This window comes from Crinia signifera, chromosome 3 (assembly GCF_055691185.1).
Source record: "Crinia signifera chromosome 3, ASM5569118v1, whole genome shotgun sequence".
Lineage (NCBI taxonomy): Eukaryota > Metazoa > Chordata > Amphibia > Anura > Myobatrachidae > Crinia > Crinia signifera.
In genome coordinates, this window is record NC_139219.1 from 327,157,279 (window position 1) to 327,183,147 (window position 25,869).

At 46.2% G+C, this 25,869-nt stretch overlaps 1 protein-coding gene across 1 annotated transcript in view; it reads left to right on the forward strand.

Moving 5' to 3' along the window:
* Positions 1–472: 472 nt before the first annotated feature.
* Positions 473–25,869, forward strand: part of LOC146062813 (L-gulonolactone oxidase-like) — a 101,570-nt gene continuing 76,173 nt past the window's right edge. Inside the window, exons 1-4 of the mRNA XM_083174823.1 lie at positions 473–608; positions 8,188–8,289; positions 12,721–12,846; positions 22,215–22,309. Of these exons, the coding sequence (XP_083030949.1) occupies positions 507–608; positions 8,188–8,289; positions 12,721–12,846; positions 22,215–22,309 (425 nt within the window). The 5' untranslated portion in view covers positions 473–506. The remainder of the gene's footprint in view (positions 609–8,187; positions 8,290–12,720; positions 12,847–22,214; positions 22,310–25,869) is intronic.

Sequence of the window (25,869 nt, forward strand, 5' to 3'; positions counted from 1 at the left end):
TTTGCGTGCACAGATACAGTATACACAGAGGCAGAACTCTGGGAGGCAATGGAGTCATCTGCCGCCGGGCTCCTGCTCCAAGGGGGCACCTCTCCTCCCCTGCTAGTTTAAATCAGTTAACTGAAAACCACCGATATCGCTTTTGTAGCGGAGTTCTGAAATATGTGTTCTCTCTCTCTCTCTCTCTCTATAAATATATATACAGTAGATATATATAGAACACATATATATTTCAGAAGATATATATAGTATATTTATTATTATTTAAGGTTCTGTGTGTGTGTGGGGGGGGCACTGAGTATACATGTGTACAAATCAGGTGATTATTATGGTTTCGTGCTGTGATGTATATTTCCTAGAATCCCGGAACGTACATTACATAAGTCTTGTTGCTGCTGCGTGAGCAAGTTCAGGGAATCCCGGCGGTTACATATTATCTCCCCTTAATCTTTAACTCACGTTCCACCAGGTATTTGCTGACTCCTCCGCTTCATGCTACCTGATAAATGCCCCCCGGGCGGCCGGGCACATCCTCTTGTTACCACTGGGAAGATCCAGCTCACAGCGTCCGTGCGCAGCGCAGTTACAGGATTATCTGGGCAACAATGGTAAGTGAGCAATTATCTTCCTAGGACTATAGGATGGAGCAGACTTTGTTGCAGCACTTAGCTCGCTTTGCTCTACAATTAGAAACACTACAAGGTAATGCAGAATGTAAAATAAAGCCTCCCTCATCTGTATGATGAACAGTCATGAGTTTTTCATGATATTTTTTTCTTGGATATTTTCATACTGTAACATCCACATGGAACGGTACAGTGTGCCAAGATTGGGAACGGTACAGTGTGCCAAGCGCAGCCAGGTGTCTGACCGGAACCATGGAGTTCAGACCATGCCATGCATGGGTATGCAGTACAGTAATTGGAGGTATACGTACTCAGATGATGAGACATGACACCCCAAAAAAGTGAAAAACACGTCGCTTTTTCTCATGTCGACTATTTTCCAGTGTTGACTTTGTGCTTGTTGACATTTCGGTGTCAACTAGAGTGCCCATAAGAGTGTCTGATACCCACTGAAGCGGGCAGATAAATCAGAAGGGTCAATTTGCTGAAAAATGAAAAGAGACAATGTTGCTAATATCAACCAATCAGATTTTGGGGGTTATTCTGGTGGATTTGCAAGGCTGCGAATCTACCAAACCCCGCCTTGCGAATGGTTAGCTGCCGCCACCCACTCACAAGCGTGATTCGCACACAGGTCATACGAATGGATGTTGCACAGTAACAGCCATTAGCAGGTCAGGGGGATCCACCCACATCTTTTGATGGTCGCCCACCATCGAAAGATGTGGAAGGTGCGCGCATATGTAAGGTTGCTCTGCTTTGGAATCGTATTATTTGCAGTTTTATGTTGTGAAACTGTCAGCGGGACCCAACTGACCGGGGGCGCGCAAAGTGCTTACTGCCGGTACACCGCTGGTTAATGATTGCCGTTATAAAAGTGTCAGCATTTAATTTCCTGCGGGAACAGCAGCTGTATAATATATACTGTAGGTCTGCCCGTGTTCTCCGTCATACGTCCCAGTGAATTATCTCTTCTGTGGGAGATCTCTGACATTGTCGGCTATTAGTTATCAGGGTGGTCCATATGTGTTCAATCAGTCATTGATTTTACAATAACACGTGATTGGCAATGTAATTTCCCAATGCTCATTAATCCCGGGGGCCTGTCGCAGCAATTCTGCTAGTGGTGCTGTAATGCGACTGATCGGAGGCTATTCTTATACGAGGAATTCCACTTATGTAATTAATCCGTAGACACTCTCCATAATGAGTCACCACGCCATAATTATTGGCATGTCCCAGGTATATAGTTGGCGCCACTGGTACCTACCCGCTCATTGCCGGAATGGCAACAATGAGATGTGTTATTTATCTCAGAGGATTTTGCATTAAATGAACACAGTTGCCACACAAATCTTTCAACCTTAAGCACTGTCGACCTTTCACCTGTCGGCAATTTTTACCTGTTGACTCAATATGTGCCCAAGCAGTCATCAAGGGTTCTCTGTGTATTGGGGGTCCCTAGCGTTATATCTAGATGTGGTACCCCAATAAATCAGCATAAGCCACAAAGCCTTGATAGCCTAATGCCGCGGTTTCTCGCTGTGTGAGGACGGTATGCATTGATGTCACCAGTGGAGACTGATTAATGGTACATCTTATTGTCTCAAACACGTGGTGACCATTAACACTTGGAAGAGATACCTTTATGTACATGTTATCACCACCTCTTTGTGAGTAGAGTACGCACACCTTTCTAGATTGGTTGCCTTCCTATTATTCATGTGATTTTAGCAGACGCAATAGACACGTTTAATTATTCTGTATTTTATGTGACGATCACCACGTTGGGTGCCGGATGACTGCCCAACAGTCGGGATCCCGAATGGCAGGGGCTATTCTCCCTTGTGGGGGTCCACGAACCCCATAGAGGAGACTAGAACCTGTGGAGAGTGAAGCGAGCCACCGAGCACACAAGGGGCTACCTTGCGCTCGCCCCGCTGTTGGAGCACCGGCAGTCGGGATTCCGATGTCGTATACTGACCATCGGTATCCCTATTGTCGGACCGCCATATCACACCCCACGGCGTTGGAGCAAGATTGCCCCTGGTGGAATCCGCAGATGTCTCAGAAGATATTAAAGCGTGAAAACTGAATCCAGTGCCACTCTCCACTGTTTGCTTTTCTAGATACGATTATTCAAGGATATTCTGTGGCCCTTATCTGTGAGGAGGCTGCAAAGGATTCTGGTCGCACCTTGGGACTTTTCTTGTTTTTGCTTCTTGGCTGATATGGTAGATGAGTCTCTGATAAGGGCGTTTAAGTCACTTTAGTAAGCATTTAACCAGAAAAAAAAAAAACGAATTAAAGAGAGCGCACAGGGTTGATCTGTCAAATATTTAATAACCATATACATAAATTCATAATTATAAACACAATTGATAATGTCCAGCATCTCGTTTGAAGTGGGGTGCCTCCTATAGGTTGATTGTACAAATACAAATATTCATACAATCAACCTATAGGAGGCTCCCCACTTCAAAAGAGACTGTGATATTAAATGGTGTAGGTACAGTTAGAGCGAATTAAAAAAGTTGATGGATTGTATAATATACATTCAATGCTGGACATTATCAATCTCTTATATATTTGGCTACATCTGTCACTCAAAGTGTGTCTGGAGCTATAACGCTGGGTGGAGCCTCTGACTCACATGACTGACTTACATGACAGAGAACCAGCCCAGTGAGCCCACAGACAGTGCCAGACACCCTCTGCCTCTCCATGTTACACAGCAAAGACACAGCTACTCACCAGACACACCAGGTGAGCGCCCCACACCTCCATACCTCCCAACATGACCCTCTCCAGGAGGGACAGAATGCTCTGTTTGTGGACTTCCATCTTAATTTATGATTGTCATCACCTGTCATTTTAAACAAGGTAATTGATAAGAAAGGTGTTTAAGCACAGGTGATGGTAATCCTTAAATTAAGAAGAAAGTCCAGAAACAGAGCAATGTGTTCCTCCTGGAGAGGGTCATGTTGGGTATGCACCTCCCTCCCTCCCCCCATTCACGGCATCCCCACGATTAAATGGCACATGCAAAACACTGACATGGCTATGGTCGACAATGAAAAAGGTTGACGATTTATTTTTCACTTTTTCAATGTTTTCATATTCATTCTCATGTGTCGACATGGACACCAATGAAGTGCCACACTTATGTCAACACTTACATGTGTTGACCTTTCTGTGTTGATTTTTTCTTGTGGAGATTCGCGGCACCCCCGCGCCCCCCCTCCCGCGATTTGCAGCACACCCCTACGCAATTCGCGGCACCCCCCGGTGACTCCCGCGATTCGCGGCCCCACCCCGTGACACCCCCCCCACTCCTGCAATTCGCGGCACCCCGCGACCCCCCCTCCCACGATTAGCGCTAACCCCCCGGCCCCCCCTCCCGCGGTTCACGGTGCCCCCCACGACCCCCCCTACCGCGATTCCCCACCCCTGACCCCCCCTCCTGTCATTGCAGCAACCCCCCGCCCCCGCGACCCACCCTCCCGCGATTCACTGCAACCCCCCGCCCCCCCCCCCCATCCCACGATTCGCGGCACCCACACACCCCCCCCCCGCGACCCCCCCTCCCGCAATTCACGGCATCCACCCACGACCCCTCCTCCCGTGATTCGCGGACACCCCTCACCTCCTCCCTCCCCCCCACCCCCGCGCGTGATTCACGGCAACCCCAGGATTAAATGGCACATGCAAAACACTGGCACGGCTATGGTCGACAATGAAAAAGGTTGACATGAGTTTTTGAAGATTTATTTTTCTTTTTTTCAATGTTTTCATATTCATTCTCATGTGTCGACATGGACACCGATGAAGTGCCACACTTATGTCAACATTTACATGTGTTGAACTTTCTGTGTTGATTTTTTCTTGTAGCAATTTTTTTCCAGTGACAACTATGAACTATTTGCACGTCAACCTACACATCATCAACCAATTCTTTGTATAATATATAACACCTGTTCTGTTTTACTGTAGGTGTTTTAAGTCAGACCTTTTACTGCTACTATTACTGTTTATGTAAATGCATTCTGAATGACAGCAACATCCTACCATCCTTCTACAAGAATATATAACCAACTAGGTTATATAACCCGTGCCCCCCCCCCGCAATTCACGGACCCCCCGCGCACCCCCCTCCCGCGATTCGCAACCCCCCCTCGCGCAATTCACGCCCCCTCCCACGCTTTGCGGACCCCAGCCCTCTCCCGCGATTCGCCGACACCTGCGCCCCCTCCCTCCCTTGATTCACGGCACCCCCCGCGCCCCTCCCGCAATTCACGGCACCCCTAAGCCCCTCTTTAGTCCCCCGTATACTCACACACCCCTATCACTACCCAGCATCCTGCTCTCCTGAACCGTAACTTCCACCACTGGGGAGTAGCTGACGCTGTTTTGCCCACATGCCCCTATCATGCCTCATAGCCCAGCCTCCTGCTCTCATGCACCCGAACTCTCACCCAGTAGGAGGAGACACTGACTAAGGGCCACCATCCTGTACTCCTGTACTGCCACGCTGGACCCTCACCCACTGGCAGAAGCTGCACAGTATCTCCCACCCTCTTCTTTAGTCCCCCTTATGCCCACACACCCCTTTCACTACCCAGCCTCCTGTTTTCCTGTGTCGTGACCTCCGCCAGTGGGGAGCCGCTGACTCAGAAACACCCTACTATACTATTGCACACACACACCTAAACAACATGCACACACAGCCCCCCCCACCCACAAATGTCACTGTACCATCCACACTATCAATGTACATCTTACTCTGTAACCGCTTTTTAATTAAACAATACAATACACCCCCCTTCCAAATCATATGCTCTCTATGTAACACATTTCACCTATAACTCAAGTTGCAATACAGGCATCATTTATACAATTCTAACCATCTTTCTCATATACAAATGTTCACAAATTAAGGGGGTGCAGCCCCTTACGACGGTGTGAAGAGCGCCCGTAGGGCGCGATGAATCACCTAGTTATTTTTATAATTATTAATTTATGGTTATAAGCGTATAATATTTTAAATGTATTAAATATTTGAAAGATCAACCCAGTACGCTCTCTTTAATTAGTTTTGTTTTTTTCTGGTTAAATTTATTCTCTCTAGCTGCTGGGCTATATAAGACACTGTAACGGAATCTGCTGTGATATATAAGACACTGTAAAGGAATCTGCTGCGCTATATAAGACACTGTAACAGAATCTGCTGCGCTATATAAGACACTGTAATGGAATCTGCTGCGCTATATAAGACACTGTAACGGAATCTGCTGCGCTATATAAGACACTTTAACGGAATCTGTTGCGCTATATAAGACACTGTAACGGAATCTGCTACGCTATATAAGACACTGCAACGGAATCTGCTGCGCTATATAAGACACTGTAACGGAATCTGCTGCGCTATATAAGACGCTGTAACGGAATTTGCTGCGCTAAATAAGACGCTGTAACGAAATCTGCTGCGCTATATAAGACACTATAACGGAATCTGCTGTTCTATATAAGACACGGTAACGGAATCTACTGCGCTATATAAGACGCTGTAACGGAATCTGCTGCGCTATATAAGACACTCTAACGGAATCTGCTGTGCTATATAAGACACTCTAACGGAATCTGCTGCGCTATATAAGACACTCTAACGGAATCTGGTGCGCTATATAAGACGCTGTAACGGAATCTGCTGCGCTATATAAGACGCTGTAACGGAATCTGCTGCGCTATATAAAACACTATAACGGAATCTGCTGTGCTATATAAGACACTAACGGAATCTGCTGCGCTATATAAGACACTGTAACGGAATCTGCTGCGCTATATAAGACATTGTAACGGAATCTGCTGCGCTATATAAGACACTGTAACGGAATCTGCTGCTCTATATAAGACACTGTAACGGAATCTGCTGAGCTATATAAGTCACTGTAACAGAATCTGCTGCGCTATATAAGACACTGTAATGGAATCTGCTGCGCTATATAAGACACTGTAACGGAATCTGCTGCGCTATATAAGACACTTTAACGGAATCTGTTGCGCTATATAAGACACTGTAACGGAATCTGCTACGCTATATAAGACACTGCAACGGAATCTGCTGCGCTATATAAGACACTGTAACGGAATCTGCTGCGCTATATAAGACGCTGTAACGGAATTTGCTGCGCTAAATAAGACGCTGTAACGAAATCTGCTGCGCTATATAAGACACTATAACGGAATCTGCTGTTCTATATAAGACACGGTAACGGAATCTACTGCGCTATATAAGACGCTGTAACGGAATCTGCTGCGCTATATAAGACACTCTAACGGAATCTGCTGTGCTATATAAGACACTCTAACGGAATCTGCTGCGCTATATAAGACACTCTAACGGAATCTGGTGCGCTATATAAGACGCTGTAACGGAATCTGCTGCGCTATATAAGACGCTGTAACGGAATCTGCTGCGCTATATAAAACACTATAACGGAATCTGCTGTGCTATATAAGACACTAACGGAATCTGCTGCGCTATATAAGACACTGTAACGGAATCTGCTGCGCTATATAAGACATTGTAACGGAATCTGCTGCGCTATATAAGACACTGTAACGGAATCTGCTGCTCTATATAAGACACTGTAACGGAATCTGCTGAGCTATATAAGTCACTGTAACGGAATCTGCTGCGCTATATAAGACACTGTAACGGAATATGCTGCGCTATATAAGACACTGTAACGGAATCTGCTGCGCTATATAAGACACTGTAACGGAATCTGCTGAGCTATATAAGTCACTGTAACGGAATCTGCTGAGCTATATAAGTCACTGTAACGGAATCTGCTGCGCTATATAAGACACTGTAACGGAATCTGCTGCGCTATATAAGGCGATGTAAAGGAATCTGCTGCGCTCTATAAGGTGCTGTAACGGAATCTGCTGCGCTATATAAGACACTGTAACGGAATCTGCTGCGCTATATAAGTAGCTGTAACGGAATCTGCTGCGCTATATAAGGTGCTGTAACGGAATCTGCTGCGCTATATAAGACACTGTAACGGAATCTGCTACGCTATATAAGACACTGTAACGGAATCTGCTGCGCTATATAAGACGCTGTAACGGAATCTTCTGCGCTATATAAGAACCTGTAACGGAATCTGCTGCGCTATATAAGACACTGTAACGGAATCTGCTGCGCTATATAAGACACTGTAATGGAATCTGCTGCGCTATATAAGACACTGTAACGGAATCTGCTGCGCTATATAAGACACTGTAATGGAATCTGCTGCGCTATATAAGACGCTGTAACGGAATCTGCTGTGCTATATAAGACGCTGTAACGGAATCTGCTGCACTATATAAGACACTGTAACGTAATCTGCTGTGCTATATAAGACACTGTAACGGAATCTGCTGCGCTATATAAGACGCTGTAACGGAATCTGCTGCGCTTTATAAGAACCTGTAACAGAATCTGCTGCGATATATAGGTAACTGTAAATAAATAAACACCACCATTAATCCGTCTTCTGTCTGTTCTCAGGTGCTGGGTCAGGGAGGATTCAAGTTTCAAAACTGGGCTCAGACCTTCGGTTCTAAACCTGAGCTGTACTTCCAGCCCACTTGTTCAGAAGATGTGAAGGAGGTGAGTGATCCTATCTACACTGGTGGTCGGCATTCTCCTGCTGTGTCTACACTGTGTTCTATGTCAGGATAGGGTAGGATGTGACTTTACAAATGTCAGTAAACTACAACTCCCAGCATGACCTTTGGAGACAAATCATTTTGTTATAGTCATCATTCTCCCTAAAGGTCACAGCCTCGGGATCCAGCCTTCAGCGCTGTACAGAATGCAGCAGGCCTGAAATATGTTCTTGGGTGACTGTTCTGTCAGACGCACGGTAAACTACATGTTTGTTGTCCTGCTCGCACCTAGCAGTGCAGATACGGTCGGCAGGAGCACAACCCATGGGAACGCCCAGCGATTGCAGTATGGAATGATTACAGGATGAAGCAATTGCAGTATGGAATGATTACAGGATGAAGTGATTGCAGTATGGAATGATTACAGGATGAAGCGATTGCAGTATGGAATGATTGCAGGATGAAGCAATTGCAGTATGGATTGATTACAGGATGAATTGATTGTAGTATGGAATGATTACAGGATGAAGCGATTGCAGTATGGAATGATTACAGGATGAAGTGATTGCAGTATGGAATGATTACAGGATGAAGCGATTGCAGTATGGAATGATTACAGGATGAAGTAATTGTAGTATGGAATGATTACAGGATGAAGTGATTGCAGTATGGAATGATTAAAGGATGAAGTAATTGCAGTATGGAATCATTACAGGATGAAGTGATTGTAGTATGGAATGATTACAGGATGAAGTGATTGCAGTATGGAATGATTACAGGATGATTGATTGCAGTATGGAATGATTACAGGATGAAGCGCTTGTAGTATGGAATGATTACAGGATGAAGTGATTGCAGTATGGAATGATTACAGGATGAAGGGATTGCAGTATGGAATGATTACAGGATGAAGCGATTACATTATGGAATGATTACAGGATGAAGCGATTGCAGTATGGAATGATTACATGATGAAGTGATTGTAGTATGGAATGATTACAGGATAAAGCGATTGCAGTATGGAATGATTACAGGATGAAGCGATTGCAGTATGGAATGATTACAGGATGAAGTGATTGTAGTATGGAATGATTACAGGATGAAGCGATTGCAGTATGGAATGATTACAGGATGAAGCGATTGCAGTATGGAATGATTACAGGATGAAGTGATTGCAGTATGGAATGATTACAGGATGAAGTGATTGCAGTATGGAATGATTAAAGGATGAAGCGATTGCAGTATGGAATGATTACAGGATGAAGCGATTGCAGTATGGAATGATTACAGGATGAAGCGATTGCAGTATGGAATGATTACAGGATCAAGTGATTGTAGTATGGAATGATTACAGGATGAAGCGATTGCAGTATGGAATGATTACAGGATGAAGTGATTGCAGTATGGAATGATTACAGGATGAAGCGATTGCAGTATGGAATGATTACAGGATGAAGTGATTGCAGTATGGAATGATTACAGGATGAAGGGATTGCAGTATGGAATGATTACAGGATGAAGCGATTACATTATGGAATGATTACAGGATGAAGCGATTGCAGTATGGAATGATTACATGATGAAGTGATTGTAGTATGGAATGATTACAGGATGAAGCGATTGCAGTATGGAATGATTACAGGATGAAGCGATTGCAGTATGGAATGATTACAGGATGAAGCGATTGCAGTATGGAATGATTACAGGATGAAGCGATTGCAGTATGGAATGATTACAGGATGAAGTGATTGTAGTATGGAATGATTACAGGATGAAGCGATTGCAGTATGGAATGATTACAGGATGAAGCGATTGCAGTATGGAATGATTACAGGATGAAGTGATTGCAGTATGGAATGATTACAGGATGAAGTGATTGTAGTATGGAATGCTTAAAGGATGAAGCGATTGCAGTATGGAATGATTACAGGATGAAGTGATTGCAGTATGGAATGATTACAGGATGAAGTGATTGCAGTATGGAATGATTACAGGATGAAGCGATTGTAGTATGGAATCATTACAGGATGAAGAAATTGCAGGAATGAGTGATTACAGGATGGAGCGATTGCAGGTTACAGCAAATACATGATAAAGCGATTGCAAGATGGAGCAATTGCAGGATGAAATGATTACAGGATGGAGAGATTGCAGGATAGAGTGTAAACTTGAATCCCCTTTATCTATCAGCACATATTGGGCCTGACGGATTGCGGTTAACATCTGATAACTGCATTGTTCGGGCACTTTATTGGCTAGATCTCACCAGATGTAGGAACATTGGGTCTGTTTCAGGTTCATTCACACAGGCTGCAAATTCGCAGCCTAATTGATAATCGAATGGCCGCACACGGTACACAGCTCGCAGAAGCGTGCCATCTACCCCAAGGCAGCAAGGGAAGGTTAGTCTTCACTCGCCACCCTGCAAGCATTTGGCGGCATAACGCCAATATTTTCTGGCAGTGCCCCAGAAAATGCAGGCATTCCCTGGCCGTTGGGAGGGGGGGGCTGCTGACATCATCTGCGGCCTCCTTCTCCCCACAGCCTTCACAGGACTGAGTGAGTCCTGGCTCACAGCACTGCTGCAGGGGGGAAATCATTAGATGCTGGATGATTTTCCCACTGTGTGGCGTGGGGCATGAATCGTGCCCATTATCTCCGCTGCCTGTGTATTTACCTTACATAATTTTGCCAGTGTTACTACACCTGAAAATCTCTAGAGCCCAGGACCAGGTCTGGATTAAGCGCTGCATGGCCCAAGGTCTGACAAATTAGGCATGGCGCTTTGACTAGTGTTGTACAGGTGTGGCCGAAGCTGTGTGGGTGTGGTCAGTGCTGCTTGGGAATTACCAGAGTTGTGTGGGTGTGTCCAGAGCCGTGTGGGTGTGGTCAGTCCTGTATGGGAATTACCAGAGCCGTGTGGGTGTGGTCAGTCCTGCATGGGAATTACCAGAGCCGTGTGGGTGTGGTCAGTGCTGCATGGGAATTACCAGAGCTGTGTGTGTGTGGCCAGAGTGGTGATTAAGGACCTTATTCTGATTGACTTGCAAGGCTGCAAAATTCGCTGTCTTGCGAGTCCTTTAGACGCTGCCTGCAGTGCCGGCCATCCCCCTCCTCGCACGCACAACCAGCTACGAATGGTTGATTTACATAATCATCCTTTTGCAGGCGGGGAGAAATCATTCGGTGGTCACAAACCATTAAATGATTTCTCCAGCGCTTGCAGTTCAGAGACACCTACATGGTGACTCTAAACTGCATACGCCCTGTGTCAGCTGTCCGCCCCCCCCCCCCCCCCCCCGCATGGTCACGGGGAGGTGCTGTGTAAGTGCAGGCGCCGGGGGTCTGCGGGGGATATTGTCAGATGTCCGCCCCCCTCCCCCCCGCATGGTCACGGGGAGGTGCTGTGTAAGAGCAGGCGCCGGGGGTCTGCGGGGATATTGTCAGCTGTCGTCCCCCCCCATAGTCACGGGGAGGTGCTGTGTAAGTGCAGGCGCCGGGGGTCTGCGGGGGATATTGTCAGATGTCCGCCCCCCCCCCCCCCCGCATGGTCACGAGGAGGTGCTGTGTAAGTGCAGGCGCCGGGGGTCTGCGGGGATATTGTCAGCTGTCCGCCCCCCCCCCCCCCCCATGGTCACGGGGAGGTGCTGTGTAAGTGCAGGCGCCGGGGGTCTGCGGGGGATATTGTCAGCTGTCCGCCCCCCCCCCCATGGTCACGGGGAGGTGCTGTGTAAGTGCAGGCGCCGGGGGTCTGCGGGGACATTGTAATGCTGCTGTGCTGTGGCCAGGACCCGCAGATTTACCTGTCTGTTCAGCGGTCCCGGTCCTGACTTCTGCTGAAATGAAAACGGACCATCATAAAATCTCCGCCCCCATAGAGCAGACAGTTCTCTGAAACTGTGCTGTATGGGACCGGAGATTTTGTGATGGTCCATTTTCATACCAGCAGAAGCCAGGGCAGGAGGGGAGCCGGGACCGCACACAAAATCTGCAGGTCCCGGCCGCAGCACAGCGGTGGGTAAGGCACGGGGACATGGGCGGCGGCAGGGGGGTTTGTTATCTTTACTGGGGGGCGCTGCTGAAATTTTCGGCGGTGGGGGGGCACACTTTTTATAGTTACGCCACTGCTCATGAGAATGCCCATGAAACGCTGTGCGTTCCCATATGCTAATGAAGCTACCCGGCGCCCTTCTCTGCCCCCGCCCACTGAATGTCCGCCGTGTGTCTGCACATGGGCAGAAACGCACCTGCGCATGCACAAATGCAAAACATCGGTCGGAGGACCGAACGGATCAGAATAAGGTTGTAAATAGGGAGAAGTGTAGCCTGGGACTTTGTTCCCGTGTCGGTCCATGTGAGGGGGGTACAGCGTAATGTCTGTATATTATGGGGAGGTGTTGTAGCACAAGTGGTTACTTTTCCTTCCTTTCAGATTCTGGACCTGGCTCGTCAGAGGAGTAAGAGGGTGAAAGTGGTCGGTGGAGGACACTCCCCCTCCGACATCGCCTGCACCGATGATTTTATGATTCGGATGAATAAAATGAACAAGGTTATCAAGGTATAAATATATAATGACTGTACACTTTATCAGCCTTCCACGTGCGCTTATCTGGGGCCTTTGTACTTCCCAATATCATGCTTAGAGATAGCCAGATTAAGGGACAGAGGGGCCCCCTCTGTCAGGGGCCCCCTCTGTCAGAGCACAGTGACATCACTAGCGCTCCTGAGTCCTAGCGTGTAAGTACAGAGGCTGCTGCGTGTGACAAGTCACATGACACTGTAGGTTTTTTTTTTTCTATGTGTATTAAAAGTTTAAATTGTCTTTGCTCCATTACAAGAAACCTTTATAAAATAGTTGTCTCTCAATGGGCCTGATTCAGACCGGATTGCTGAGCTGCGAGTGTTCAGAGCCCAGCACGCAGGTACCTGTCAATCAACTTGTGGCATTGCTTTCTTCGCTCGTAGCTTGGCCGCGTGGGCACGCACGCTGCGGACCGTGCGCATTTGCACTCGAACGATAATCGCTCAGGCTGCAAATTTGCAGCCCAGTGAATGAAACTGAATCGGACCTAATGTATCATTCCTCTAGACCTGCCTGCCTTAAGTACACCCCCTTTCTCCCTGTGATTAGCATGGAGCTGCCTTCCAGCCTTTTCTCAAGCTCAAGCCGGTTTCTATGGACTGCAGCCTTTTGCAGTCCGTAGAAGCTGGTCTTTTGCACATGCACCCTTGCACTGGTTCCGGCGCCTCCCAGATGCATTGCCCGAGTGCTAGGACCTGGGGCAAGACGCAGCCCCCTTCCTAGGGATTGTGCAGTTTATGAGCGGATGATGACGTCTCCACATTTAGGGCGGGATGTTCTAACATCTGCCTCCTGTTTTCACCCCTCTCCGCCAGCTGCCACATCCATACTAATTGCATATGCGCTAACATATGCGATTAGTAACACACAGGACAGCTCTAGCGATAAGAGCTGTCCTCTGCGAGGCGGCGATTTCCCTGGTCGGAGATTCGGGAGTCCCTGTGCGAGTGATGGGGCATGCTGGGATGGATCCGTGATGGATCCCTCACACAGCTCAGCAGAGAGAAGCCCATAGGCTTCTACAGGGTATCGCTAGGTTCTGCTGGTAATTCCCTAGGCAGCGCTGCCCCGACGGAGGAGGATTAGAGAATACGAAAATACGATAAGGGGGATTTTACCGCATATTCGTGTTAGAGCATCCCACTCTTTATATCGATGTAATTGTATACTGGGAATAAGGGTAACACTATGAATACAGGTTCTTATGCAGCATACAATGGAGCCTGGGCGTATACAGTATATACAGTACACCTGTGGGCAGCACCTTACGGTTACAACCCCCTCTGTATGATGCTTTCCTGTACTAGGCTATAATACTGTAGCTGCAAAAGATACATTTAGAACAAGCATCACCTATATATATATATGTCTAGTGTCTGTGTGGCTCTGAAATGCTGCCATGTGTTGGCAGCAAGTGAAACTACATCTACTAGCTTTCGAAGCATTTGCTTTGTGCGGCCTTAATAGTACATTATGTCTCTGCCTCACACTTGCATCTGTGTCAGTCAGTATCCTGGTGTACACCATGTCGGCATTCAGTATACCGATGCCGGCACCCGGACTGCCTTCAGAATACCGGCACCGGAACTCCCAAAGCATCAGCATGCTGACGATGGAACAGCGATAGGCGGCATCATTACGGTGAGTATGCGGGCCGGTTAGGGGCAGGCCGGGGAAGTGGTGGTTAGGTGTAGTCACTGGTGGGATAGACCGTTGGGGGGTGGAGAGGTTAGGGTTAAGCTGCATGGTTTGAATTAGGCACTTAGTTTAGGCATCGGGGGGCAGATTTTAGGTTTAGGCACTAGCGGGAAGGGTTAAGGTCAGACTGCGTGGGTCCGAGGGTTAGGCTACTAGAAGGGAGGGTTAGGGTGGGGGGGAGGGTAACTATACTTACCAGACCCCTGTTGGGTTTCCGTCCTTTGGGATGTTGGCATCAGTATTCTGACCGCTGGCATTCTTACTGCTGCATCCGTATGTATCCCCAGCCAAGATACTGTATGCTTCCTACACTGCATCAGCCTGCAGTCACTACCCAGGAATCGCCTTACCTCTGGAACTCCTTCCCTCTTCACCTATTAGACACTCCAACGGTAACCCGGATCTTATCTCTTATATAGCTCTGTGCCAAGTGATGTCAGCACAATGCCTTCTCCTGATTGGCTCAGCCTCCCTTGCAATTAGCAGTCCCACTTACTACATTTAACTGCACTAATATAGATTATTATACAAATTGCCGTTTTTGCTAAATATTTTCATTACTTTCATCCCACAAATCAGCACATCTCCCTTACACGGTCCTACACGGCAGACCCAGACCTCGCCCTGCCAGGGCATTTACCCCATGAAACCATAGACAGTATATTTTATTACTGGCAGTAAGGGGGAAATTTACTAAAGGAAAGTTGTCAAAAATAGGTGTATTTGTATCCAGAAATACACTTATTTTTGACATTTACTATCCCGAAAATTCAGCAATTTGTATTCGTATTAATGTGCTATCAATACGAATACGAATTGCCAAATTTTCGGGTTAGTAAATGTCAAAAATAAGTGTATTTCTGGATACAAATACACCTATTTTTTACAACTTTCCTTTAGTAAATTTCTCCCTAAATGTCTGTGTTTACAATGTATGCCGGTGTGGTGTTTCCAAGCTCTCTCTCTCCCTCTCTGTCTCCCTCTCTGTCCGTCTCTCTCTCACTCCCTCTCTCTGTCTCTGTCTCTCCCTCTCTTTCCCTCTCTCTGTCCCTCTCTCCCTCCCTCTCTCTCTCTCCATATCTCTCTCTTTCCCCCTCTCTCCCTCCCTCTCTTTCTGTCCCTCATTCTCTCTGTCCGTCCCGCTCTCTCCCCCTCTCCCTCCCACTCTCTCTCTCTCTCTCTCTCTCTGTCTGTCTCTCCCTCTGTCTCTTTCCCCCTCTCTGTCTCTCTCTCTCTTTCTGTCTCTCTCCCTCCCCCTCTCTCTCTCCCCCCTGTCTCTCTCCCTCTCTGTCTCTTTCCCTCTATCTCTCTCTCCCCCTCTCTGTCTCTTTCCCTCTCTCTCTCTCATCCCTCTCTCTGTATCTCCCTCTCTCTGTCTCTCTCCCTCTCTGTCCCTTTCTGTATCTCTCTCCCTCTCAATCTCTCTCTCTGTTTCTCTCCCTCTCTGTGTCTCTCTGTCTCTCTTTCTGTCTCTCCCTCTCTGTCTCTCTCTTCCTCTCTCTGTCTGTCCCTCTCTCTCTTTCCCTCTCTCTCTCCCTCTCTATCTCTCTCACTGCGGCTCTCCGTAGAAGACAGTATCTGGATAATATCATCGATCTGGTCCAGAGCTTCTGTTGTTTTAAGAGCCGGTCGGTTCAATATTTAATTCTATTAACAAGAACCATTGATTCAGTAACAATATATCTTTTTTAGAGAAGACTTTATTTGAACATCACAGTAATGGGGAAACCAATGAATTCAATATAACAATGTGTCAGATGCCCGGCAATCCGGCGTGCCCATGGCTTAGACGCGGATCGAGAAAAAAGGCTTATTCCTGTACATTGTGGAGCCAGGTCCCCGGTATAGGAAATGTACTGTACCCTGCCAAGAGAACACGGGCACCCATTCCACCATACCACAGCAGCCCTACCTGATGACCCGACAACTGGATGGAGCCATGAATTCTGCCCCCACCATTCACACGTTGCTGCCAACTAAACTATAAACCCCCTGCCAAAAAAATTCTGGTGACCCCCCCCCCCCATATATTTATTGTAGTACATGCTCGTTGACAGAGGTTACATGCTTGTTGCCAGGGTTTTCTTGCTCGTTGACAGAGATTTCTTGCTCATTTCCAGGTTATACATACTTGTTGCCAGGGTTTTCATGCTCGTTGCCAGGGGGTTACATGCTCATTGCCAGGAAGGTTACATGCTCATTCCCATGGGTGGTGGCTGCGATGTTGATAATTTGTTGTAAAAGTCAGATTTAAGTGCTGTACAGGATGACTACAGGTCCCAGCAAGCTTCCGCCATACTTACTGGTACTTGGAGAACCACAAGTACCCAAATTGAAGGGCATTAAAGGCCCGCTGGTACTTACAGTATAGACTCATTATAAAATAAATCTTAAAAATAACATCTGTGGCAGGTACAGCGTATTAGTGTAATGTGGAAGATCCAGTCCTGTTGTAGACCAGCAGCAGGTAAAATGACCTTGACCTTGTTAACATGGTACAGTATGCTGTTTTCCTGCTATAAAATAAAGGCCCAGACTTCATCTATATCCAGTGTCCTCAAGATCTACCAACGGTGCATGTTTTCCAGGCAACCTGTGGATCTATAGTAGGAATGAATGCAGCCTGTTTTAAAATGTGACAGTTAGTAATGACTACAGCTGTGCACCAGCTAGGTAATTTGGGTCATGTGACAGTTAGTAATGACTACAGCTGTGCACCAGCTAGGTAACCTGGAAAACGTGGACCATTGGTAAATCTCAAGGACCGGTTTGGCCACCCCTGCCACACCATGTCCTTGTGAACAGTCCAGTAGAATCCACTTAATGGTTAATAAATAAATAGATATACTCACCTAACCCTGGGTGCAGTTCGGTCCTCTTCCCCATGAAGCCATCCAGGGGTTAAAAAAACAAAAACTAATTTCCCGGTCCCCCGGACACTTATAAGCTCAGCATATAGGGGGCGCTCATGCAAGTGGTCTCTCCAGAAGTCTTCTGTTCACTTGTGCAATCGATGTCACATTGGGGTGCAGCACTTCTCCAGGCTAGAGGGGGCCCTACCCGATACTAGGCCCCTGTACCTCCAGATCTAACCAGGCATTGGCGGTGTTCTCACTGCAGTTGCAAATATATTCTTTCTTTATAATAAATTCTCCTTTGTCGCTGTAACGTGTTACCTGTCAGCGAGACGAGCCGCTAATCTACCGGGGCTTTGTGTCAATTTATTCCACAATGTGATTATAGCCTCAGTACCAAGGTGCCGCAGCTCCTAACTGTTCCGTCGCATTAAGAGATACTTTTTATTGCAGAACATCTTGTCTGGAGCATTTCCGTCTCATATCTACCACTCCGGGGATTAATAAATCTCCCGGCTCATTCCTATAAGAGTTACAGAAGCTGATATGATTCATACAGAAGAGTCTGGTGTCTGTCTTCGCCTGCGCTCGCTGAATGAATCCTCCTTTGCCGCAGTAAATGATTGTTCTCTTCCTTCATAAATTCTATTCAAACACAAAACCCCATTTAATTTGCCCTTTTATTCAATTACATCCTTCTGTTTAAATAAATCATGTAACTGGTATAAATCCGGCTTAGGGAATGAAGCTTCCTGCGCACACAAAAGGCTCCCGTTCACAGTCTCCGGCTGTTTTACAAAGATGGAAATGGCTCGTTATAAATATAACTCCTGCAGTGCAAAGCTGGGGGCCCAGAATTCTCTGTGTTCCGGAACTTTACGTCAGTTATCCGCAATGATACTAGTTGGAGGCACTTGTGGAATTGTAATAAGGCGCTTTAGGAGGGTTTCTGTGGTCAGTCATGGGATATGGTCACTAGGTTACATAGTTACATAGTTACATAGTAGATAAGGCTGAATAAAGACTTGCGTCCATCTAGTTCAACCTACGTTTTAATAGCTTATCCCTTGTAAAAGACAGAATATGGATCTTATTAGTACCCCTGGATATTTTTATCCAATAAATGCTTGTCCAACCTTATTTTGAACGTATTTATTGTATCTGCCAATACCACCTCTCCAGAAAGAGAGTGCCAAAGTTTGACTGCTCTGACCGTAAAGAAATTTTTTCTTTTGAGGGAACGAAATTTTCTTTCCTCTAATCTAAATTCGTGCCCTCGTGTCCTAGTTTCCTTTCTTGCAGTAAAAAGAGTGCTTGAGAGTTCCTTATATTGGCCCCTGATATATTTGTACATGTTGAGCATGTCCCCCCTTAAACGTCTCTTCTCTAGTGTAAATAGTCCTAGCTTGCTTAATCTCTCCTCATAGCTTAAATTCTCCATTCCCCTAATAAGCTTTGTTGCTCTTCTTTGGGTTTTTTCCAATTCCATGATGTCCTTTTTATAGTGTGGGGCCCAGAACTGTACTCCATATTCAAGGTGTGGTCTAACCAATGCCTTGTACAGTGGCATAATTACTTTTGAGTCCCTAGTTTCCATGCCCCTTTTAATACATGCTAGAATTCTGTTGGCCTTTTTTGTTGCAATGTGACATTGAACACTGCACCCCAGCTTATTATCTATATGGACTCCTAGATCCTTTTCAAGTGCTGAAGTACCTAATGCCTCCCCGCTTAGGTTGTAACTTGCACACTGGTTACGTCTCCCAAGATGCATAACCTTGCATTTATCCACATTGAACCTCATCTTCCACTTTTTAGCCCACTCATCTAGTTTGTTAAGATCATTTTGAAGTATGTTCACATCTTCTGTTGATTCAATAACTCTACTCAGTTTTGTGTCATCAGCAAAGATGGATACATCGCTGAGAATCCCCATCCCGATATCGTTAATATAAATGTTAAACAAGATGGGCCCCAGTACCGAACCCTGTGGCACTCCACTTAGTACTGGTATCATAGTTGATACTGCACTGTTCACAACCACTCTTTGTTCCCTATTACACAGCCAGTTCCCTACCCATCTACAGATATTTGCACCTAGTCCCAGGTCCACCATTTTATTTATCAACCTCTTGTGAGGTACTGTATCAAAAGCTTTTGCAAAATCAAGGAAGACCACATCTACTGCGTTTCCATTATCAAGGTTTTTGCTGACATCCTCGTAGAAGCCCAGTAAATTTGTCTGGCAGGAACGATTTTTAACAAACCCATGTTGGTTAATACTAAGTAAACTATGAAGGTCTAAGTATTCCAGGATACCATCCCTTAAAATTCCTTCAAATATTTTACCCACTATTGATGTTAAACTCACAGGCCTGTAATTTGCAGGGTCATCCCTTTTACCTTTTTTAAATATTGGCACTACCTCTGCTATTCTCCAGTCTTTTGGTACCATACCTGTTGATAGTGAATTTTCAAAAATGCAATATAGAGGGGTCGCTAGTTCCTCCCTTAACTCCATTAGTACCCTAGGATGTATACCATCTGGCCCTGGTGATTTGTTAGTTTTTATTTTGCTGAGCCTCAAAATGATATCCTCGGTCGAGAGAACCATATTGTGGTCCGGTTTGTTTGTCCCAGTTGAGGTATCTGTGCTTTCCACTAACTGCTCTCCCCTAGTAAATACTGATGAGAAGAACTTATTTAACACTTCCGCTTTTTCATTATCTTCTGCAAAATTTTTACCGTTGATATCTGTTAGTGGGCCTATGTTCTCTTTAATTATTCGCTTGCTGTTTATGTACTTAAAAAACTTCTTGGGGTTAGTTTTGCTTTCTGTGGCTATACGCTCTTCATTTTCCCTTTTAGCTACTTTGATTACCTCTTTACAAGTTTTGTTTGTTTCTTTATACTTGATGAACGTCTCCTCATTTACGTTATTTTTATAGAACTTAAACGCTTTTGTTTTATTGTTGATCGCTGTCCTTACTTTTTTGTCCAACCATGTTGGCTTTTTTTTGTTAAATTTACCCTTGTTGACTTTTGGAATGTATTTAGTAGTTAGTGATTCTAGCACATTTTTAAATGTATCCCACATTTCCTCTGCCTTCTTTCCTTCGAATAACTCTCCCCAATTGATTTCTTTTAGAGCTTCCCGGAATAAAATGAAATTAGCTTTTCTGAAGTTTAGTACTTTACCCGGTCCTGTATTATATTGAGGTTTTCGGAAGTTGATTTCCAGTGAGACCATGTTGTGGTCACTGTTCCCTAGGTGTTCAATTACTCTGGTGTTTGAAACTAAATCTATGTTATTTGTTAATACTAAGTCCAATAGTGCCCCATTACGGGTTGGAGCATCTACCGTTTGAGTGATAAACTGATCCTTGAGCAAGCTTAGGAACCCACTGCTTTTAGATGATTTACATGTCTCATTTTTCCAGTCAATATCTGGTAAATTAAAATCCCCCATTATTATTACCTGCCCCTGATCTGATGATTTTTTTATTTGGTTTAAGAGTAGAGACTCGTCCCTATCGTTCCCGTTAGGCGGTCTGTAGCATACCCCTAATAAAATTTTATTATTGGGTTTTTTATTTTTATCAGTTATCTCTGCCCACACGGCCTCCGAGTTATCTTCTTCTGTATCTGAGATCATAATTTGCCCACAAGATATTAAGTCCTTTTTTACATAAAGGCACACCCCCCCGCCCCTTCTATTTTCCCTGTCTTTCCTGTAGAGTGTATATCCCTCCATGCTTAGCGCCCAATCGTGTGACTCATTACACCATGTTTCTGTTATACCAATAATGTCATAATCATCCCTAATGGCCACGGCCTCTAGTTCCCCTATTTTTCCTGCTAAGCTTCTTGCATTAGCCAGTATGCATTTGAGTTTGTGTTTATTATTAGATGCTACCGTTGAGGCTACGTTGGGATCTCGTTTCTCTATTGAGTTCTTACTGATTCTAGTTTTTCTCCCCAACCCCCCTTCTCCACCCTCCAATCTCTTAAATGCCCCTTCATCACTGTACTGTCTAATATGCCCATAGTTTATATCTGCATCCCTCCCCCCTATGCCTAGTTTAAAGACTCCTCCAACCTTCTAACCATCCTGCCTCCCAGCACTGCCGCCCCCTTTCCATTCAGGTGCAATCCGTCTCTGCTGTATAGATGGCGCCCGTCTGAAAAGTCCGACCAATGCTCTAGGAACCCAAACCCCTCTTTCCTACACCATCCCTTTAGCCACGCGTTTAGCTCCATAAGCTCCCTCTGTCTTCCTGTACTAGCGCGTGGCACAGCAAGTAGGTCGATAAGTATTAGGTCAACATGACTCAAGGTCGACATGCAGGAAGGTTGACATGACTCAAGATCGAGATGGGTTAGGTCAACAGCATTAGGTTGACATTAGGTCGACAGTCAAAAGATCGGCATGGAGTTTTTCACTTTTTTGTCTGAGCCGACATGTGCCGACAGGTGGTATTTTATTACTTTTATTATTAAAATTGGCACCGCCCATAAAATGGCTGCCACCGCTGCATGTAACCTGTAACTGCCAAGTTTGTCTTTTTTCCCCCCGAACATATTTGTGTTGCTTTTTAGTATAATATATGATCGAGCGGAACACGTATCACGACTTGTAGAAAACTGTGCAGCCATCAAACGCTGCGTGATTCTGAATCAGACACGTCCCAGAGTCGCTTCTCACCGACAGCTGATAGATAAGAATCTTCTGCATAGACCTTGTACTAATGATTGGTTGCCTGTAATCATTCCGTGTTGTTCCTTCTCCAGATCGATAAGGACAAGAAGCAGGTGACGGTGGAGGCCGGGATCATTCTGACGGATCTGAATGAGGTGCTGAATAACAATGGGATGGCCTTATCCAAGTAAGTGACTGCAATTCTTCGGTACAGTCAGTAATGTCATATGTGCGTGATACAGATCCCCCCTGGCATACCCTATAGAAGCCGGATCTCTCCCTGTACCCCTTCCTGCTGCTGCGGATGGGGAGAGCTGTCCTTTGTGATACTAATCGCATATGTGATTAGTATCATAGCGAATATTTGGCCCGATTCAGACCTGCACAGGAGTAGGCTAATTCTGCCCCACCGAATGCATGCCCCCCCCCCCTTCGCTGCACGAATCCCTGTGCAGTGATACGAACAGATGTGTACGCGTACACATCAATTGGCATGCTGCCTCACAGCGGAAGAATCACATGCGTAATATCAAAACATCGGAAAAGAGGCCCCACAGTCCGCAGCCTTAGTACATACCACCCGTAGACAGTAATGAAATGTTGACATGCGAAGGGTGAGATATACTAAGCCTTGAAAAGTGATAAAGTAAAGCGTGATAAAGTACTAGGCAATCAGTACTTAACTATCAACTACAGTATCAAAAATTACAGTTAGAGGCTGATTGGTTGGTCATTTATCACTCTCCATTTTATCACTTTCAAAGCTTAGTACATCTGGCCCTAAGAATGGGGTGTGGTCAGTCTTCGCAGAGGTGTGACCATGTGACACAGCAGCACAGCCAGCTGCGCCCGGTGTCCATTCACCACTGCTGTGCCTACATACAGTACCACACTGCTTATGGCCCAATCAGCACAGAGGTGTGACCATGTGACACAGCAGCACAGCCAGCTGTGTGCGGCGTCCATTCACCACTGCTGTGCCTACATACAGTACCACACTGCTTCTGGCAGCACAGCACAGAGGGACAGAGTCTATCTAACCCACCACAGCTGCTGTGTTCTAAATCAGCAGATTCCACCAATTATTGTCAGCATCATGCACACGTTCCAGAGAAAACAGATCAATGAAGAGAAGCCTGTATTCCACAATGTAATGCAGCAGAGCCAGCCGGCCCGTACACATAGCAAGCCACATCATCCCATAGACCTTCACCCAGGTTAATGATTGTAATAAGTACAGGTTAATGATTGTAATAAGTACATAGGAACTGACTAGCACCGTGTGAGGCAACATTGCATTGTGCCTCTGCAGGTGCCTCTGGAATGTGAATTCTTGTGTTTCTGAAATAACAGTGTACTACATTGAGACCTAATACCCCAGAAGCCTGCAACCAAGTCTCGTCAGATCCCATCACATGCCACTTACTGTATGTTACACCTCACTCTCTCATGCAAGGGGTATGCACCAAATCCAAGCCAATCCAAGTCAATCCAAGGCTTTGGCTCGGATATGTCAATTTGGACTATGTTAGCTTTAAGTTATTATATATATAAAAGGCTAACTACTCCTCACCTCTATGAATAGAAGTACCGTCAGTGGCTACTCGACGGACTAAATTACTCCTTTGTGTGCTAAAAGAAGTCATAACAGAAAGTGAAAGAAATTTTGCAGGGACACTGATCTGTTTCTTGCTGGACATGGAGAGAGAGCTGTGAACGGATCTGGGTAATTGGGTCGACCACTGAAGGTCGACACCTGGAATAGGTGGTCGTGGCTAAGGTTGACAGGGTACCGTGGGTGCGCTTGACACACTGTTTTGTTCTCCTACCCTGCGGTAGTGGATGGTGGGTATGAAATACCGCCTGCCTGCACGTGTCGACTAAAAAACATACCTTACATCGACCTTTTGACTGTCGACCTTCCCATTGTTGACCTGATTCTTGTGTCGACCGCAGCCATGTCGACCTATTTCAGGTGACTAACTAAGCCCCGTCGACCTTCAGTGTTTGATGCATGTTGATATCCCCCTGTGAGGACAGAGATTGGAGCAGATAGGGACTGGGGGTGGGGTGAGGCGTTTGTGGGCTAAAAACGATCACAGCTCAAAGTGAAAAGTAAAAACTGTCACAGCTCAAAGTGAGAGTACATTGCAGAAGCCATCATTTTGACGGGCTTCTAACTAGTCTATATTATTTAAATTATGTGAGAAGCAAAATAAAATGCTCAGATGGACTGTATAAGTACTATTGCAGTGAGGGAGTAGACACGCATTCCGCCATATGCTCAGCGGCGTAAAACCCCCCCCACCACATCCCTAGCGGAGGGTTGGAGGGGGGGGGGGAGCCGGTGCTACGTGGGCGTAGAGTTTCTGCAGATTCTTTATGGTCTGGCCCATACCTGCTTAAGTGTCCCTCCAAAAATGGCCGCCACCTTGGAAGAGACAGATGCTAGAGGTCCTACTGGACCCCTAGGGCCAAATGTAATAGGGTGAGAGTTTCAGAAAGTGAGAGATTTTGGGAGAGTTTCCCCATGTTTTTTAAATCAGCAATCAATTGCACTGCAAAACCAGGTTGATTTTGCCATGTAATTGATTGCTGCTTTAAAAAACATGGGGAAACTCTCCCAAAATCTCTCACTTTCTGAAACTCTCACCCTATTACATTTGGCCCCTAGTATCTGTCAGGGAAGTGCAGCGTGTACAGCACTAATCTGAAGTGCGGATTCCGGGGGCGCTGTGACCAAGAAACCCCTGGCAACAAACATGTAGGTAAAAACAAAAATGCATCGATCCTGACAGGTCAGAGCACACGGAACGTTAATGAGTATTTAATGTCCGGCTAATCCGTGTTCTAACGAAGCAGACAAGTATTCCCCTCGGTGACCCATCAGAGGCGATCTATAACACGTGCTGACAGCTCCTGACTTTTACTCCCGGTGACGGATTCCCTCTGACCTGCGCACGCCTGACAGCCGCCGGTAGATGCTCTGATAAATACCCACAGCCATTGATTGCGTTTCGATCCCAGGAAATTCTCACATTTCCACGGCTGCAGCTGTCAGCGTTACCTCCGGATGCTCACACATAAGTCCTGGTAATGTGCCCGATGTCACGGATTCCTGACCCGGACAGACAAGGGCTGGACATAGTCATGTATAGATGCGTGAGATATATATATATATATATATATATATCAGTGTAGTCGGTACAGGGAAGACAGCAGGTAATGCAGGAGAGTGACGGGGATGTCAGGACGATGAGGCCCCAGCTATTAATGCAGACAGAGGGTTTAATAAATGTTATGGTGTAATCCATCAATGTCGTGGGGACCTGGTGTCAGCTGGGCTATAACCGTAGTGATTGGGGGAAACTGTAATGATCATTCTAAGAAAATGTGGATTCCTTCCCAGTATGCACAGTGCTCCTTCCCAGTATGCGCAGTGCTCCCTCCCAGTATGCACAGTGCTCCTTCCCGGTATACACAGTGCTCCTTTTCAGTACGCGCAGTGCTCCCTCCCAGTATGCAAAGTGCTCCTTCCCGGTATGCGCAGTGCTCCTTCCCTGTATGCGCAGTGCTCCCTCCCAGTATGCCCAGTGCTCCTTCCCTGTATGCGCAGTGCTCCCTCCCAGTATGCGCAGTGCTCCTTCCCAGTATGCGCAGTGCTCCCTCCCAGTATGCACAGTGCTCCTTCCCAGTATGCACAGTGCTCCTTCCCGGTATGCACAGTGCTCCTTCCCAGTATGCCCA